At 36.8% G+C, this 18,664-nt stretch overlaps 1 protein-coding gene across 2 annotated transcripts in view; it reads left to right on the top strand.

The window, feature by feature from the left end:
- The first annotated feature begins 452 nt into the window (after positions 1-452).
- The window catches only part of LOC149802565 (sphingomyelin synthase-related protein 1-like), a 29,914-nt gene continuing 11,702 nt past the window's right edge, over positions 453-18,664 (top strand). Inside the window, exons 1-3 of one of the 2 annotated variants that reach the window (XM_089951833.1) lie at positions 453-526; positions 10,911-11,588; positions 13,422-13,539. In XM_089951833.1, the coding sequence (XP_089807959.1) occupies positions 10,927-11,588; positions 13,422-13,539 (780 nt within the window). In that variant the 5' untranslated portion in view covers positions 453-526; positions 10,911-10,926. Of the gene's footprint in view, positions 554-10,910; positions 11,589-13,421; positions 13,540-18,664 lie in introns of both variants that reach the window. The other variant, XM_089951834.1, reaches the window with a different exon arrangement.

The raw sequence follows: 18,664 nt of genomic DNA, 5'->3' as shown, positions 1-18,664 counted from the left end.
ATAAAATAAAATATAAAATCAAAAGATTGCATTTGATTTTGACTGGTTTAGAACTTTTATCTCCCAAAAAGTAAATTGTATTGAAAAATGCTTACAGCCGTCAAACATGATAGTAGACTTGTTCTCAAAAGTTTCGTCAACGGTAAACCTATCAATCGGAATAATAAGATTTGTCCGTATCTTTTGCAAGATTTACCGGCAAACCCCAACAGTCAATTCATATCTTATTTGCCTCTGCTAAACAAAACGTCATTGATATGAGGCAGATTTTGTTCGAATCATTTTATAGACCAAACTTTCGTAGTTTTGTTTTACCAGACAATATAAATCATATATTTAAATTTATTACTTAAAGAACAACAAGTATTTCGTTATTTTTTTTTAATACAAAAAATGATGAATGATGCACGGTAGGGTGCAGCAGGATACTAATCTGTGGCTAACAAGTAAATATAGATATAACCACTATAGCAGTAGACGAATGCACACAGAAGCATTGTCATCATCAGAGCAAGAAAGTCAAGGGGTACGTCGCAACTGATCATAAAAAGAAGTATATCATATTGTTTTTTACAGCCTTATTTCCATTTCTATTAATTGTTTAAGAGTTGTTTTTTATACGGTACGTGTGTTAATAAAATTATTGTGCAGTCAGAAAACTTTGCAAGTACAGGGGCTAGTCCTACATGTAAGACCTGACAATGATATTTATGTTTTGTGCGTCAGGTCTTACAGCACCTAAACAAAATCAACATGTGCTATGTCTTACATGTAGGACTAGCACAGGGGCTCGTATCGTTGCTTAAAGTTGACCTGTCATACATGTCCTATATAATAGTTATTATATAGTACATGTATGACACGTCAATTTTAAGCAAAGATACGAGCCCCAGTGTTTGCAAGTGGGTTGGGTAGTCCTACATGTAAGACCTTGACGCTGATATTCATGTTTTGGGCGTCAAGCACTAAAACAAAACCAACATGTTCTATGTCTTACATTGTAGGACTAGTGGGTTGGGGTGATATGAGATGGAGGAATGGAGGATTATTAATGCCAGGTATGCAGAGACCAGAAACTGCCCTATTCTATTTAATTTGTGTAGTCTCTTTAGTATGGCAGAGGGTCAGTTCATGCTGCGCCCTAATTGTCACAATTGTGCTAATAGGGCACTTACACATTTACCTCGCCTCCGATGCGGGAGGTCATGGGTTCGATCCCCAGCCGTCATACCAAAGACTTATAACAAACTGGTACTAACAGCTGCCTTGCTTGGCGCTCAGCATTAAGAGGTTAGTGTTAGGACTGGTTGGCCTGGTGTCAGGATAATGTGACTGGGTAGGACATCATGCTACATGTCTGCAGCATGATGCCCCAGTGATAGACATCATTGTAAACTGCCACAATGCAGACATTGTAGTGATGTGACTGAAAAATTGTTAAAGCTACATAAAAAATCCAAATCACACACACACACACACACACACACACACACCTCGCTTAGACTAGTCCTACAATGTAAGACGTATCACATGTTATTTATGTTTTAGTGCCCAACACATAAATATCAGCATCAAGGTCTTATCTGTAGGACTAACCTTAGACAAATAGCTAGATCTTTGTTTTATTTTGTTTTTGGGGGGTTTTTTTTACCCTGAGCTACCAGTAATGTCAGAAAAGCCAAGATCTGCTTGTTGGTCTAATATTAACACAATATTAATGTTTTATTCTGTGTGGAGATGTTTCCCTTACAGGGGACCAATCTCAGCCGCAGTAAATCCATAAGAACAACACCAAAGGGGATTGCACGTGTTGTGTGCCATGCTAAATATGTACATACATGTCCTACACCATTTATTAAAGCTTATCCAGAAATGATGAACCCTGGATATGCACTAAATGCACCTTGCTAAATCTCAGAGATGCTTTTTTCCAACCATTGTGTGCTCAGCAGTGATCGTATATCACCCAGACCAACAAGTAGGTCTCGACTCTTTTTTTTTTCTGACATTACTGGTAGTGGAGACCAACCGGGTCGGACCATATTTCATACTGAAGTTCCACCATCTGACCATTTCTGATTATCAGACACTTGCTACTAATTAATAAATTTATTTTGACTGACCATGGTATGTGGATTGAAAGTAAAATATGTCTTTTTTTGAGCCATGGCATTAAATCCTTCACTTTTTTTAAGTATTTGTCCCTGTCAAAACAGAACACCTATGTATATATCTATTAATTACCTTATTTTAAAAATTGCTGATGCATGCGTGGAAAGCATCATCACCCGAAGACAAGGACAACTCCCAGAAACCTTCTTATGAGGACTATTTCACTAGGAACTGACTAATGCTGAGGATGGAGCTGCAGTTAGGTTGGGCCATCATGGCAGATTTTTGAGATAGACATACAGAGACAGAGACAGACATCATGTCAGAAATTTGAGAGATAGAGAACGATAAACAGATTTTTAAAATTCAAAACAGTAAACAGCTGACAAAATATGCTTAATAATAATAACAGTAATAATAATAATAATAATAATGATAATAATATAAATAAATAAATATTAATAATTTATTATTATTGTTATTAATAGCAGTATTTTCAGCAATATTGAATAATATCTACAATATTATTGAATAGTAGACATACACACATACATTCAAGCATATGAACATACCTGCATGCATAATTAACACATACATGTTAGTACTTAACACAACTTCCAACTATATCATTTTCTGAACATTATCAAATATTGTTTGCAATGGTATGTATCATTACAAGAGAATCCATACATACAGACATACATATCTCAAATGATACAGACATAAATACATGTAGGCACACACACACATACATACATACATGCATGCATGCATGCTGTTATGTATATTTGATTTAAATATATCTGATTTAATATATATTTATTTCAATTTAATTGTTTATCAATTTTTTTAAAATTTCATTGCACGATATTGTAATGTAAATTTGTTCACTAGAGACGATACTTTTTTTGAAAATGGTTTGACCTTGACTGTTAGTTTATAAACACGAGGTGTTGATCTAAATCCTGACCTTGTTTCAGAATTTGTAGCAACCTTCGTAAACAAGTTCCATTTTGTTTTAGAATGATTGGTTGTTTCCAAGGTCATGATGGGACCTTGTCTTTAAGATATAAACAATTTTTTTTTTTTTTTTTTTTTTTAGAGTAAAAATGATAGGTTTTTGTCAGGGTCACACTGGGTAAACGTGAGCTGTAACAAGTATTTGCTTCTATAAACTTCTAGAAGGTGATCACGTGACCCTTGTTTACATTTTAGAAAGCCCATATATCCCATGTTTTGGAGAATTAATCAGTAGAAGTTGGGCTGTTAAAGTGTTTGTTGGTTGTTGTGCTGTTTGGAGTTATTTCAAATTACTTAGTTTGGAGTTATTTCAAATTGCTTGGATTGAAAAGGATTAATTCTGTTATTTTTCTGGATAATACGTGTGCTCATGTAATACTTTGGAACATGAACAGTTTTTATAAAAATTTATTCAGCTATCAGAAACCAGAGTGATAATTCTTATTTCTTCAAGGAACTGTAGACTTCAACACTACAGATTGTAGCATACGTCATCGTCTTCCATCTTGGATTCTTCTTCGAGATTCGAGCGTGAAATCAATTGAACATTTTGTTATTAGGACTTCAAAAATTGTATTCTTGGACAATTCTCGGATTATTTTGGATCTGATTCTATACAACTGAAAATTCATATTTTTTTCATTTTTACAGAATTTTTCCAGGGAAATAAATTATTGTATTTTTCAAAGCTTGTTGTTTTCATTCGTTCTTGTATTACTGTTTATTGAGCCTAAACATGTGACATAAGAATGCATACATACATACATACATACATTCTTTAATGCACGACATACAGACAATAGTTCTCTCCTGTTTACTGGCAGAAATGAGTTTCTGAAAATTACAAGTGGGTGTAAGTGAGCCTACTTCATATTAAGTTGCAAATTATTGGATATACAGAAACAAGATCACATTGGTAACATGCAGTATTGATGTGGTTTAGAATCTTCTCAGGGACTCATTTGGTTATTGGAGTTGAGGCGTATATATTGAGCCATGTTTCCAATCTCCAATAATTCTGTCTAGTCCCCTTAGTGATCCAGATATATTTTTCACCAGGATATTTGGTCCATGGTACCATGGGTAGCTTTGTTCACACATCAGTGATATTACTGCCAACTTTTTTCAAACCTGGATATTTCAGTTCCATCAGTGCACATGGTTTCATAAAAGTACATTTCTTTGCACCACATCTGGAACAAGTTCCAGCGATTCCAACTTTCCATTGTGTGTTAGAAACTATGCTCGATTTGTACATGGAGTTTTCATTGAGAATTGCACACAATATTAATTCATGATGATCAGCTGTATGATGCTGTCAGATACTTGCGAGCTAGTTTCAGTTTTAAATCTGATATCAATATCATGAAAAGTTGGAATCATGTGTCATATTTCTTCACTGATTTCAGTGTTTGCCTTTGTCACAGCTCCTACAAAAAATGTCTCTTTCTCTTCAGCGATGTAGTTTTGCATACCACAAACCCATTTTGTCTTGCAGCATTTCATAAAATGATGCTGTTGTTATACAGCTTCTGACATTCAGTATGGCATCATAAAAGAAAAAAATTTAAGATTTGAAGCAACACTTTCACTGTCATTGACTTTTCTGCATCTCAGAAACATTGACTGCCCAAACAGTGACATGTTTCCATAGTGACATGTTTCCAAACTTAGTTCATATTTTGCATGACCAGAACCAGGAAAACCCGACTCCTGCTGAATCTGATCATGCAATGGTTAATGTTGGATTGACTGTATGTGATTATATCATTTGTGGACGATCTGTGATCTTATGACATAATGAACGATTTTACAGAAGTGATTGCATCATCAAAGACATCTTCGTCCATGATCCAGTTCTTTTTCATGATTGATGAAAACCTTGCTATTGATGCTCTTGACCTAAAATTATTTTTTTTTGAACAATGATGTTAGGCTTGGCTGACAAGAAAGCCCAGTGAGAATGTTTTGCTGTAGCTGGCAAAAAAGCAAAGAAATGAGGACAACTGCAACATGTTGATGATATGTTTTGGGGTTGATGCACATGGCCTTGTAAACATTCATTGAGCTGGTTGTGCCACTGCTGCTTTGTGAGATGAGTTTCAAAATTATGTTCCCAGAGGTTATTGGGGACTTGTTTGGTTTCCAGAGATCATTGGGGACCTGTATGGTTTCCAGAGGTCATTGGGGACCTGTATGGTTTCCTCATGCGGTAAACAGTGAAGACTATTGGATGCTTGTCAATTGCAGGAATGCAGAAAAACTTTGAGGACATTAGAACAGAAAATTGGTGTGGTTGCAAAAAGCACACATGTACTCAGTGAAGATGTCAGAGAGGCACTTGTGAGTATTCCATGACCGCCATGTGAGTATAAGTTGCAGATAAAAACACTGGTTAAATTATTTATGGAAGGTTACCTGCGGATTTGTGAAAATCATATGTATTCCAAACCTAAAAGACCAGACAGACGGAGAGAGCTTATGTTGAAATTACCAGCACAAGCAAATAATGCAGAGATAAACAAGGTACATGCAGGCCCCAAGTGGTATTCAGGGAGTTTACTGGAAAGAATGCTGTCATCGGTAAAGACTGGAAAATGTCACATGCTTAATAAATCAGTGGTCTGAAACACTGACATTGTCAAAACATCTTGAACAGAATTTATTGAAATACTCAGAAACTGTGAGAAGAGCATGGAACTTACAGGCAGGAACCACGTTTAGGAAAAGGCATTGGTGAAAGGTTTCCTATATGTGTGACCTGCAACAAGTCTGTTGACTTATGGATCAGTCGGAAATACTTGTGGTGGCATAACCACACAGATTTACATATTCAGGTTCTCCATGAATGCACTCTAGGATGAGCTGTTGTTGATTACTCCAATGGAGCCCAAATTTCTTCATGCAGCAATCACCTATTGATGCGCCTGCATTTTTTGTTGACCAGGGTGGGTACATGTTAGGATTGAGATGATGTTTAATACATTAATGTGAGAAAGACTATTTTAGTGACATCACAGAAATGACCTTGGCAGTGTTGTCAGAGGATTGTTCACAGGAGTGCCAAAGGTTCTCATTGGTCCTGACACTACACATCACATTGATTGATAAAAACAAGTTGCAGTGTGGGTGGCTGAATCAGTTGAAAAATCTGGGATTGCATGTGGTTCTGTGGATTTGAGATTGGCTGCATAGTTTTAAGTTCCAGTTGCACTTCAATAAGTTGCATTAATGGCAGCCTCGATTACTAAAAGGATAAATAACCTCTGGCACATAGCATTCATTGCTTGTAAATTTGGCCATGGGAAGTGGATTATGGTTAATGATCGGACATAAAAGGTATTAGATGAATCAAATAATATATCAGTGGAAAGGAAAGTTTCTCCTTGACCCAAATCAAAGATGTACATGATTCTATGTTTGGCATGGACAACCCTGTGTTACAAGATTGAAGTGTCTGAGATTTTCATTGTTATGTCATACAGAGCTAGGATCTGAGATTTTCATTGTTATGTCATACTGAGATTGAAGTGTATGAGATTTTCATTGTTATGTCATAGTGAGATTGAAGTGTCTGAGATTTTCAGTGTTATGTCATACTGAGCTAGGATTGCTGATGAACATGGATGAGTATAATTACATGACATGTCTTAATTAGTTTCTCTCATGTGAGGTCTTCTTGGAAATCAATGGGAAACTTATTCAAGACAAAGATAACAGTTACACTTTCTGTACCAGTGTTGGATTTGTCAACAACAGCATCATGGTGATGATTTTAATGCACATATCTTGTGAGATGTCTACAAAGTTGTTTTTTGGAAATGGTACAACTGCAGTGCAATCTGGCATTGCTACTGGTAAAGTTGTATTGTCAAAATGAATATTTTAGACGCTTCTGGACACAGAAGTGCTTTTATTGTCATTTCTTGTGCTCACTACAGACTTGATATAAAATGCTGTATGGGGACAATTTACATGACAAATAACTGCCCAACAAAGTATCTGTGCACCGACACATGTTCATGGTATTTAATAATACAAATCCATTGACTGGTAGGCAAGGCCATAGTGTAATGATATTTGACAGGTTAGGAGAGTCTGAAGTTTCAGTGTAGTTAACTGGAATCAGTCCCCTTGATATAAATTTTTCTTGACTTAGTACATTCGCATGTGTATATCACAAGGTATGGTCATACATGCACCAAATATTTAAACATCAACATGGGTCTGCTTATTTTCCAGAGACTTCACTGTTGTATCCACTTTATTACTTTGAATTGGAACACCTGGAGTGGAAGTGTTCAAAGTAAATGTACACTTTTTTAATGTATGCATAAATGTGCCTGGTGTCCAATGGTGCTTGTACTATTTACATCTGTCAAACATCACATGCAGTTATATTGGTTTCTAAAAATTGTCATTCGGACAAGGCAAACTGGTGTAATGGCATTCAGTGTTCTTATCCTTTTTATTGTTCTTACTGAAAACCATGTACATGTATTGTTGGTTTCAGCAAATTCATTTGGGTCACACACACACACACACACACACACACATATATATATATATATATATTTATTTAGAGTTTTACTAAACGTAGATTTGAAAACAATACAAGAGGATAACAAAGAAATAAAATGTACACAATTATTACTGTACACACTCATATATTATAGTTGAATATATAAAGACATTACATAGTGAGGGAAGTGCAAATAAAAACAACTTTATTTTTGTCTATATGTCATGAATTACTACGTGTTACTAAGCGTCTCTCAGTGCTTTGTCCAAAAATAATATGGCAGCAGCAGGGCACTGTGATGTTATGGTCTATTTTTATCACAAGGCACATTTAAGTACAAGTGCCATACAGATGCATTTTCAATTTTTGGGCCCCAAGGGGCAGAGTGGTCTAAGGCACTGCCTTTACATATCACTGACATCTCACCTTTGTATGTGTAGGTTCAAGTCTCTAACTTGGCCAAAATAGGTATGTGAGGAACGTTGCCAGTAGCTTCCCATATGTTTTGGGTCCACCCTCCTCCAAATATTCAGGCTGCAGTGTACAGGATATCATGTGCAGAAAAATGGTGTTAAAACCCATAACAACAACAATAGATGCATTGCTGTGATTCGCTCCTTTAAGCTGATGTTGTAGTGCAGAAGTGGCTGAATGAGGACCTTTGATGTACCTTTGGAAAACCTATAGTTGTTTTCTCAAATTCACAATTATACAGCAGAATTAAAAAATAATTTTATGTCACAATCTTAAGGTTGGTCTTAGCAAAACCACTTGCAAAAATAAAAAGTGCCATAAAACACAAATGTGGGCATGCTTTGCAGTTTTCTTCAGAAAAACTAACTGGAAATATTCCCTAGAGGCTGACTCTGACACAACAATCTTAAGGAGACCAAACAAATGAACATATCGGTAACAGTAAAGTTACTGAGGTGGTACCGATGCAAGAGAGCCACAGAATGTTTCCATTTCTCTTGGCCATTCCAGCACTGTTGGTGGCTGTGGCTCCCGCAGTTGCAAAAGCAGGTGCATTATGGGTAGTTGGAACTGCATCTAGGATGGCTGTGGAAATGGCAGTTGAAGGACACATAGTGTCTGGTGGAGCCTGTTGACACATAAAATAAGGAAAATATCTATGATTATCCAGGTGTCAGAGCAAAAGAGGTCTTTGGTTGTGGCCTCACCGTTAATGGCCATAGTGTATATTGACCAGTTTTCATTCTTCACAATGACAAAATAAGTCAAGCATTTTTTTTGGTGACTTTACAGAGGATGAACTTGCGTCATTGAACTCCATGCATGTGGGAAACTGGCATCACAAACGCGGGGGAGGGGGTCTTTCTGCATCCCATATGGCTCATTTTGAATTGTGTCTTTAAAGTTACTGATGTATTTATGAAATCAACAAAATTGGTACACCACAAAAAATGGCTATATAAACATGAAGAACATTAGTCATGTGATTAAACACTATATGACATTATAACAATCTAAAAACATTAGAATTCCACCCATTATGTGTTCTTGAGAACTATCACAAGTGGAAGGTCATCATTGTCAGAAATCAATTACTAAAATGGCAGTTCAGTTCCAGATTCACTCTTTTTGTCATACATGTATTAAGTTAAATGACACACAAAAGGAGATTAGGTAAATGAGAGGTGTTGCATGTACTGTGGTTTGTCACTGTAATAATCCTCACTATGCTACAGGTCTGATCTTCTTCTATCAGTGCTACTTAATTTATTTGACTTAATTATAATTCTGGACTAATTAAAACCAATGTGGTTCTGTATCCTTAAATACTTTGATTTTGTGTTTCTATGCATCATTAAGACAGAGTCTTGTGGCACATCACATAGTAAAAGACGCCATATTTACTGTGATGGCTTACTTTTATGACTCACATGATCAGCCAGTTTTTCCCAGAATATATAGACAGACTCAAACAGAGTTTTACATAGCAGACATACCAAGGAGAAAACAAAGCTGAGACAGACTCTGAGAAAGCTTTACATAACAGATATGTCTAGGAGAAAACAAAGCTGAGACAGACTCTGAGAAAGCTTTACATAACAGATATGTCTAGGAGAAAACAAAGCTGAGACAGACTCTGAGAAAGCTTTACATAATAGACACGTCATGGAGAAAACAAAGCTGAGAAAGCTTTACATAACATTAACAGACATGTCTAGTTGAAAACAAAGCTGAGACAGACTCTGAGAAAGCTTTACATAACGTTAACAGACATGTCTAGTTGAAAACAAAGCTGAGACAGACTGAGAAAGCTTTACATAACATTAACAGACATATCAAGGAGAAAACAAAGCTGAGACAGTCTCTAAGAAAGCTTTACATAACAGATATGTCTAGTAGAAAACAAAGCTGAGACAGACTGAGAAAGCTTTACATAACAGACATGTCTAGGAGAAAACAAAGCTGAGACAGTCTCTAAGAAAGCTTTACATAACAGATATGTCTAGTAGAAAACAAAGCTGAGATAGACTGAGAAAGCTTTACATAACAGACATGAATAGGAGAAAACAAAGCTGAGACAGACTCTGAGAAAGCTTTACATAACATTAACAGACATATCTAGGAGAAAACAAAGCTGAGACAGACTCTGAGAAAGCTTTACGTAACAGATATGTCTAGTAGAAAACAAAGCTGAGACAGACTCTGAGAAAGCTTTACATAACAGACATGTCTAGGAGAAAACAAAGCTGAGAAAACTTTACATAACAGATATGTCTAGTTGAAAACAAAGCTGAGACAGACTTTGAGAAAGCTTTACATAACAGATATGTCTAGTTGAAAACAAAGCTGAGACAGACTCTGAGAAAGCTGTACATAACATTAACAGACATGTCTAGGAGAAAACAAAGCTGAGACAAACTCTGAAAAAGCTTTACATAACAGATATCTCTAGGAGAAAACAAAGCGGAGACAGACTCTGAGAAAGCTTTACATAACAGACATGTCTTGGAGAACATAAACCTGGCAATTTAAGTAGTAAGTACTAAGCAGAGGTTTATTGTTATTTCAGTTCAAAAAAATTTCTCTTTGAGGTACATGAAGACTCTCAAGCTGTTTATTTTGTAAAAGTGTAATGTTTACTTATTGAATTTTTATCAGAATATATAGGGTTTGTACCCTGTATTGAATCGTAATAGAAATTCCAATTTGCCTCTTACTCTTACAAAAACTGTGTCCACATTTGTCCCTCATTTAAGATATCGTGTCTGTCCTTGATTTTCAGATCATTCACTTCCGTCATGACAAATGTAAAAGACTGGAGCTGTGAGGACGTTAAACAATGGTTGATTAGCAACAGCTTTGAAGGATATGCAGATCTGTTTTGTGATCAGCATAAGATTGATGGGAAGGCACTGTTGGCCCTGGAGGAGTCAGATCTGCGAGAACCACCAATGCAGATAAGAGTTCTAGGAGATGTCAAGCACCTGTCCCTTGCAATTGAAATCCTAAAATTGGAAAATCAAGATAAATTTAATGTTTCTGATCCCACTAATGGTGGTTTAAAAATCAGTCATAGGTATTCCAAGAGAGTACATTCCAGACCATTGCAACATTCTACCTATCGGCAAGATAGCACTAGTACATTTTCAGATGATGATGATGTGATTGATGAAGAAATAGAGAAAATTATTAGTAGAAAAGGACGTTATTCTAGAAATTTAGATTCTGAGCTTTTCAAGACTGCTCTCAGTTTTGTCTATGTTTTTTTGGTTTTCCTTCTGACGTCATTTGTAATGGTTGTTGTCCATGATAGAGTTCCAGACATGCACAGATACCCACCACTGCCAGATCTATTCCTGGACAACATGCCAGTCATTCCCTGGGCTTTTGAGGTGTGTGAATTAGTGGGATCAGTTCTTTTCATGGTTTGGACAGTAATTTTATTCTTCCACAAGCACAGGTAACGAACCTATGACAGAAATAAATGCATTAATTTGTTAAACTTTGTAGTTATGCTATAAACTTATTTTGTACAAATTCATGCCCCTTATGAAATGCAGTATATTTATTCCTAATAAAGATACAGTGCATTATGTAGACAGTGAAGTCATTGCCATTGTGGGAGTCCCATGAAGTAATTACCAGCTTTTTCGTGGGTTCCATGAAGTAATTTCTACTATGCAGTTCCGATTGAATAATTACAGTAATCACTAGTATTGGGGTCCCATGAAGTAATTACCAGTCTGGGGATCCCATGATTAAATAATTACCAGTATGGGGTCACATGAGGTCCTATACCGTAAGTTTATTTATTTTCATTCATTATGGATAAGGTTATTTTTATCAGTACATAAATTCATGAATTATGGAAGTTGTCCTGTTTCCAAAAAATGACCTGTTTTGATTAAAAAAATGTATAAAATGTGTTGGTTATAGTGACCATAAAGTAAGAAAAAACTGGTGTCTCCTGAAAAATAGTAAATTTACAGTAAATATGTAACGAATAGTGTATACTTCTATATAAGTCAGACCAAGCTGCATTCAGTGTGCCATCAGATCTGGGTCTGTGCTCTTCATCAGGACTAACCAGTAAAACAAACAACATAGATCCTGTTCTTGGAATGTTTTTATCTGTATTTAAGGTGCATGCCATATTTTAATAAAATTATTTTCTGTTGTTTTTCTTTCTTTTTTTTAAAATCTTTTTATAATGTAATATTTTAAAAGAAAAAATCTTTGCTAACTTTCTGCATTTGCATTTATGTAGTAGACAAATAAAGAAAAACACATACCATGCACTGTTAAATGGTATAATTGCTTTTTCACAATTGGTGTCAAGATTTCCTTTTGCAGTCAGATTATATGATGCAGCACTGTATCAAAGTCAAAGGCCCAGTCAGATTACATAATGCCACACTGTATCAAAGTCAAAGACCCAGTCACATTATATAATGCCACACTGTATCAAAGTCAAAGGCCCAGTCAGATTTCATAATGCCACAATGTATCAAAGTCAAGGACCCAGTCAAATTATATAACGTCACACTGTATCAAAGTCAAAGACCCAGCCAGATTATATAATGCCACACTGTATCAAAGTCAAAGGTCCAGTCATATTATATAATGCCACACTGTATCAAAGTCAAAGGCCCAGTCAGATTTTATAATGCCACACTGTATCAAAGTCAAGGACCCAGTCAAATTATATAATGTCACACTGTATCAAAGTCAAAGGCCCAGCAAGATTATATAATGCCACACTGTATCAAAGTCAAAGGTCCAGTCATATTATATAATGCCACACTGTATCAAAGTCAAAGGCCCAGCAAGATTATATAATGCCACACTGTATCAAAATCAAAGGCCCAGCCAGATTATATAATGCCACACTGTATCAATGTCAAAGGCCCAGCCAGATTATATAATGCCACACTGTGTCAAAATCAAAGGCCCAGTCAGATTATATATTGCCACACTGTATCAAAGCCACAGGCCAGTCATATTATATAATGCAGCACTGTATCAAAGAACCAGTCCAGTTATATGTTGCGCTGTATGAAAGCCACAGCCTCAGTCAGATAATCTAATACAGTACAGCATCAAGGCCACAAGTAAAATAAATAAAACCCGACACTATTGCTCATTCGAAATGAAATTTAACAGATGATTCAAATAATTAAAAATGTTTGCTCATAACAATTGCAAAAGATAATTTTCATGCTTTTCTGTTGAAATTCAATCATGTAAGAGTCATTGTTTTTAGCCTTCTAAAAATGGACTTGTCATATTTCAGATTCATCTTGATGAGGCGTATGTTCTCATTGCTTGGGACAGTGTTCCTGTTGCGATGTGTCACCATGCTGATTACTTCCCTGTCTGTTCCTGGGGTACATCTACATTGTCAGGGTCAAGTAAGGAATAATAGCATCTTTCGGATCATAATTGTTTAATGTTTTTGAAAGTCAAAATTGAAAGCATTCACTCCATGATAAAAATTTTAGTCCCTGATAATTGGGATTTCTTAGTCTCTCTGGACATATGGAGACAATTATATTTCTCACACATTCCAAATTTTATTTTTTAATGTGCATTCATATTGTTTTGACTGGAGAGAATACATACTGTAATTGATATCAGCTTGCATGCAAGCTTATCGCTGCTATTTAATATCTCTGCTATTTAATATTCATGATCGTAAAATCTGTTATGATTATCATTGTGAATAAGACCTTAATAGTTAAGACAGAGTTATCTAACCTTGTGTCAAATTAGGGATAATTCTGTCTGCTGAGTGAGAATAATGGAATCGGCTATCATATATGCAGTACATGGAATTTTATGAAAATTTGCTTCTTCAGTTAGTAATTGGGGGTCTAGAACAAAGACAACACAGCCCAAGTCCAATGTCTTAGTCATTTGCATTCATATAGAATATCATCCTTTTCCTTGGAATCCTTGGAGTACAACACATCTTTGTGCACTCAGGAATTTGAGTAATCTTTGTGTCTTTTCCCATTATTTCAATAATTTGTATCCATTTTCATAGTGTGATTGCACTTTTCTTCACAGTCCCTGTGTTCTGTTTCAACTATCTGTGTCCATTTCTCATTTTGTTGACATTTTATTGTATCATATCCACACACTAGTCATGTAGTGTCAATTTTGATTTATTCTCTTGTTGATCCTGATGTTAGGATAAGTATTACCCATTATAATTTTTTAAAATTTATGGATGCTTTGGCAACTTTGCTTCGCTGGCCATAGAGCAGAAGAACTTATGGGAAGACCTGTTGTCACTCATCAGTCATCGATCAACTGATATTTTTCTGTCCATTGGCATAAGTTTGTTATCAGTATTCCTCCTCAACTACTTTGAGGATTGCAATGAAACGTTACAACACATTCATCCCAATGTCTGGGGCCCCGAGTGGCCGAGTGGTCTCAAGCGTTCACCATTATGGATCATTGCCATCTCACCTCTGTCTGCATGGGTTCGAGTCTCAGGTTCAGACAATATGGGTATGTTGGAAAGCTTGCCTGTAGCTTCCTGTTTTCCCAGGCTCTTCCTCGACCTTTTATACTGGCCGATATGTATAGCCTATCTTGTGCTGAAAAATGGCGTTACGCCCAAACAACAACAACATCATCCCAATGTCCAGTCAGTCCAAAATGACATTGGTGTTCCTTGGATATCCAGTAGGGCTCACAGCAGCCATCTTGAATATCTTGGATTTGCTTCTTGTCATGAGTGGATGGTTATATCAGCATCTGGTTTTATTAAAAGACCTATGATGTCTAGCTGGCCCATAATGAAAATAATATTGATCAGATATACATGTCAACCATTATGATTTTGGCATAATCATTATGCTTTTTTAACCTAATTACACCTTATGCTTGTCTATACATGGATTACACCTTTTTAGTTCATTAAAAATATTAATCAGTAATGGTTATGTTTGTCATTTCTATTATCATCTCTTTTAGTTCCACACAACATGTAACTTTGAGAATATTCATTAAAAAAGGAGACTGCTGCATATTTTCTATTTATAGCAGCTGAATATGGCACATTTCCAAGAAAACAGTTTTCTTCAATTTGAAAATATGTGTTCACAAATTCATTATATTTTGATAGTATGTTTAGATAGTGGACCGGTCTATACTTTAGAAAAATATGTGCCAGATTTTAAGCAAGACAGGCTTTAATCGTGTGACTTACAAATGTTATAGGGGCCCCGAGTGGCCGAGTGGTCTAAAGCGCTCTTCGTTACGGATCACTGCCATCTCACCTCTGTCTGCGGCGGTTCGAGTCTAAGATTCAGCCAATGTGGGCATGTGAGAAAGCTTGCCAGTAGCTTCTCGTGGGTTGGTGGTTCTTTCCGGGGTTTTCCGGGTTCTTCCTCCACCATTAATACTGGCCGCCATGTATAGCCTATTGTGCTGAAAAATGGCGTTAAACCCCACAACAACAACAACAACAAATGTTATATGACTGAAAAACGTTAAAGGAATGGGATTGTTTTAAACTTGGATCAGAAAAAGACAAATCAGTAGCACTTTACAAACTGAAAAAGAAGAATGAGAGTGATGTAATACATTGAGCATATTATCATGCTCATTGCAGAACTTGATCAGCTTGAAAATCCTGAATTGTAGCCATATCAACAAAGTCATATTGATGTGCAGTTTTGAACAAAACCTTCTTATGACGTCCAGTTGGTCTTAAATGACATCCAGTATGGCCACCATAAAAACCATCTTGAAAATCTTGTTATTTCCTGAATGAAAGGTCATATCAGCTTTTGTTTTCATGAGGAGACTTTTTATGGCATCTTAACTATCTAGTTGGTCTTAAAAAAAGATTATGCCAAATAAAAAATATGCCTGCGACAATGGCCATGTTAAAAGTCTGTCACTGCTCCAGCTAGATGGAAAATCTTATCAACATTGGGTTTTCACCAGATTATTTCTTATGATGTCTATCCTGGTAGTTGGTATTAAATTAATAATGGTGTCAGTCTGAAATCTGTTGTAGCCTCTATAGCTGCATCTTGAAAATGTTGTTATTGCTACTCTTCCTAAATGAAAAATCATATTAACTTTGCTATACACCAGAAGACTAATTATGATATATTGCTATTCCTGAATGAAAATGGTGCTGAATGGGCCTCAGATATGGCTGCCACATTGAACATTTTGAAGATCTTGTCACAGATTCTCCTGAATGGATGGTCACATCTACAAGGGATTTTCCCCATTAGTCTTCACATGTGGTCCTGTTTGTCATAAATGAAAATGGTGCCAGTCCTACATCAAGTATGGCTTTGAGAGTGGCAAATTTGAAAATCTTATTGCTCAGTAGTATTACAAATGGATTCAACACTCAGCAGTTTTAAAAAATATTGTTTTAACTTGAATTCCAGGAAATTAGTTTTGAGCATTAGTGTAGATCTGTTTAATTGACTCATATTTCATTCTTTCAGCAGTACCACAAGGAATTAGCCAATGCAGCCATAAAAAGGCTTCACCCACAACTTATTTTGGTGTGCACTGTGTGTACTTGATTTGTTCAGGTGTCCGTTCTGCGCTTTATTTGCTGAGGAAGTGTGGGATTTAGTTGAAAGTCAAGACTCATGCAGAAACAAGAATAGTGAAGCAGCTTCTTCTTTACAGCTGGACCCCCTACATTCCAGGGATAAGCCAACATCAGTTCCCATTTTTAGGTACATAAAAGTCAAAGATCATTGATCCTGTGAGGGATCACAGGTATTTCCAGGCTCAGGGAAGTTACCTACACCCTAGAGCTTGTCTTGCCTTTCTTGCACAAGGGAAGTGCAGTTTTCTCTAATTTGTCAACAGATAGATTGTGCCAAATACCCAGGATATGGACTCCACTGTCAACAGACTCCACTGTCAACAATCTTTATCACTGGAGGACTGGTCACTGAGCATTGGCTAATGTGGTCAGTATTCCAATGACTGCTTGATTTCTTATACTGATCTTAGTCAGAGACCTTTCATTCTTTTGGAAAATATGACTTGTCTGTTTTTAATCCCAAATCTGAAGATGTCAGATTTGATTGCTTCTCAGAATTTCACCTACAAATCTTGGGATGGTATGTGTTCTTACTGACTGGATCAAACAGATACTCTCCTCACAGCAAGAGTGTTCAAGAGGACTTTATTGTCTTTTTGCCTCGTGGGGACCCTGAGCACAGCAGAAGATCTAGTTCATTTTAGAAAAATTCATATGAAACCTCTCCCGCTTCTGATGCTAGAAAATTGGAGATGTTACAGGGACCCCCTTTGTGGCTTGGATTCTTTTAGGTCCAGTTTCATCTCCAGTTCAGCTGGTGGATAAATCAGGCCAGAGTTCCAATACATACCCAAGAACCTCACTACTTCCTGCATACCATCACATCAAATTTGGGTTGGGATGTTCACCTTGAGCCAAAGGTGTAGTCCTTCATGCATGTGGTCCATGCAGGACTCTTCCCTGCATATCCAGATTCTAGAAATGTATGTGGTTTTTCAAGCACAGAAGGGGTGCATCAGTTTCTTATGAATTGTAGCATGGTTGTCATGGCATAACTCAGATGGCAAGGATGCACTTTTGAGGCTTCTCTTTGCTTTGAAGTCTTAAATCTCTTTCATTGGACAGTCTTGGAGGCAATCACTTACTCATTCCAGGTAAGAAATATTGTAGCAGACAGCCTTTCAATGCATGGAATTGTATTCCTCATGGAATGACCTCTGCAATTTTAGTTGAGGAGGAATCCTTTGGCAGCTACGTTTGCAGTGAGGCTTTACACCAGAATACTACTTGATATATTGCCAGCGCCAGATCAAAGTTTTGGGGTGGGGGATGCTTTTGGTCTGTAGTGTGAAGGACTATACACCCACACCTTTCAGAATGGTTCTTGGGTTCTTCTCAGCCAAGGGACTTCATCATTACAGCGCATCCTTATAGCCCCCACCCCATGTTGCCAAATGTCATGCTGAAAATATCTCAGACCGTTGCTAGACTGCCCCAGGAAGTCACTGCATAGAATACAAATGCTGTCTCAGCACAGAGGGTCCCTTCTGCAAAACAATCCAGAGATGCTCCACCTTCACATCTGGCTCATATAAAAATGTATATTTGTCAAGATCAGTTTTTGAGCATGGTTGCAGACTGCATCAACCAAGCTAGGAAACTGTTGACTTTCAAAGTTCTCTGATATTGTGACAGTTGCTGTTTATTTGTTGGTAGATTAGTTTGAGAGCTCTTTTTGGTCCAAGAGAATGAAGGATGATTTTCTGAATGAACAGAACTGACATTTGACTGGGACTGTGTTTTTTGTGTTCTAGACCTCCAATTACTAACTGCGGGCCCCGAGTGGCCGAGTGGTCTAAAGCGCTCTTCATTACGGATCACTGCCATCTCACCTCTGTCTGCTTGGGTTCGAGTCTAGGATTCGGCCAATGTGGGTATGTGAGAAAGCTTGCCGGTAGCTTCTCGTGGGTAGGTGGTTCTTCCCAGGGTTTTCTTGG

The sequence above is a fragment of the Sinohyriopsis cumingii genome, chromosome 3, assembly GCF_028554795.1.
Source record: "Sinohyriopsis cumingii isolate HCF-2022 chromosome 3, ASM2855479v2, whole genome shotgun sequence".
Classification (NCBI taxonomy): Eukaryota; Metazoa; Mollusca; class Bivalvia; order Unionida; family Unionidae; genus Sinohyriopsis; species Sinohyriopsis cumingii.
This window is presented reverse-complemented; position numbering and strand designations above follow the sequence as displayed.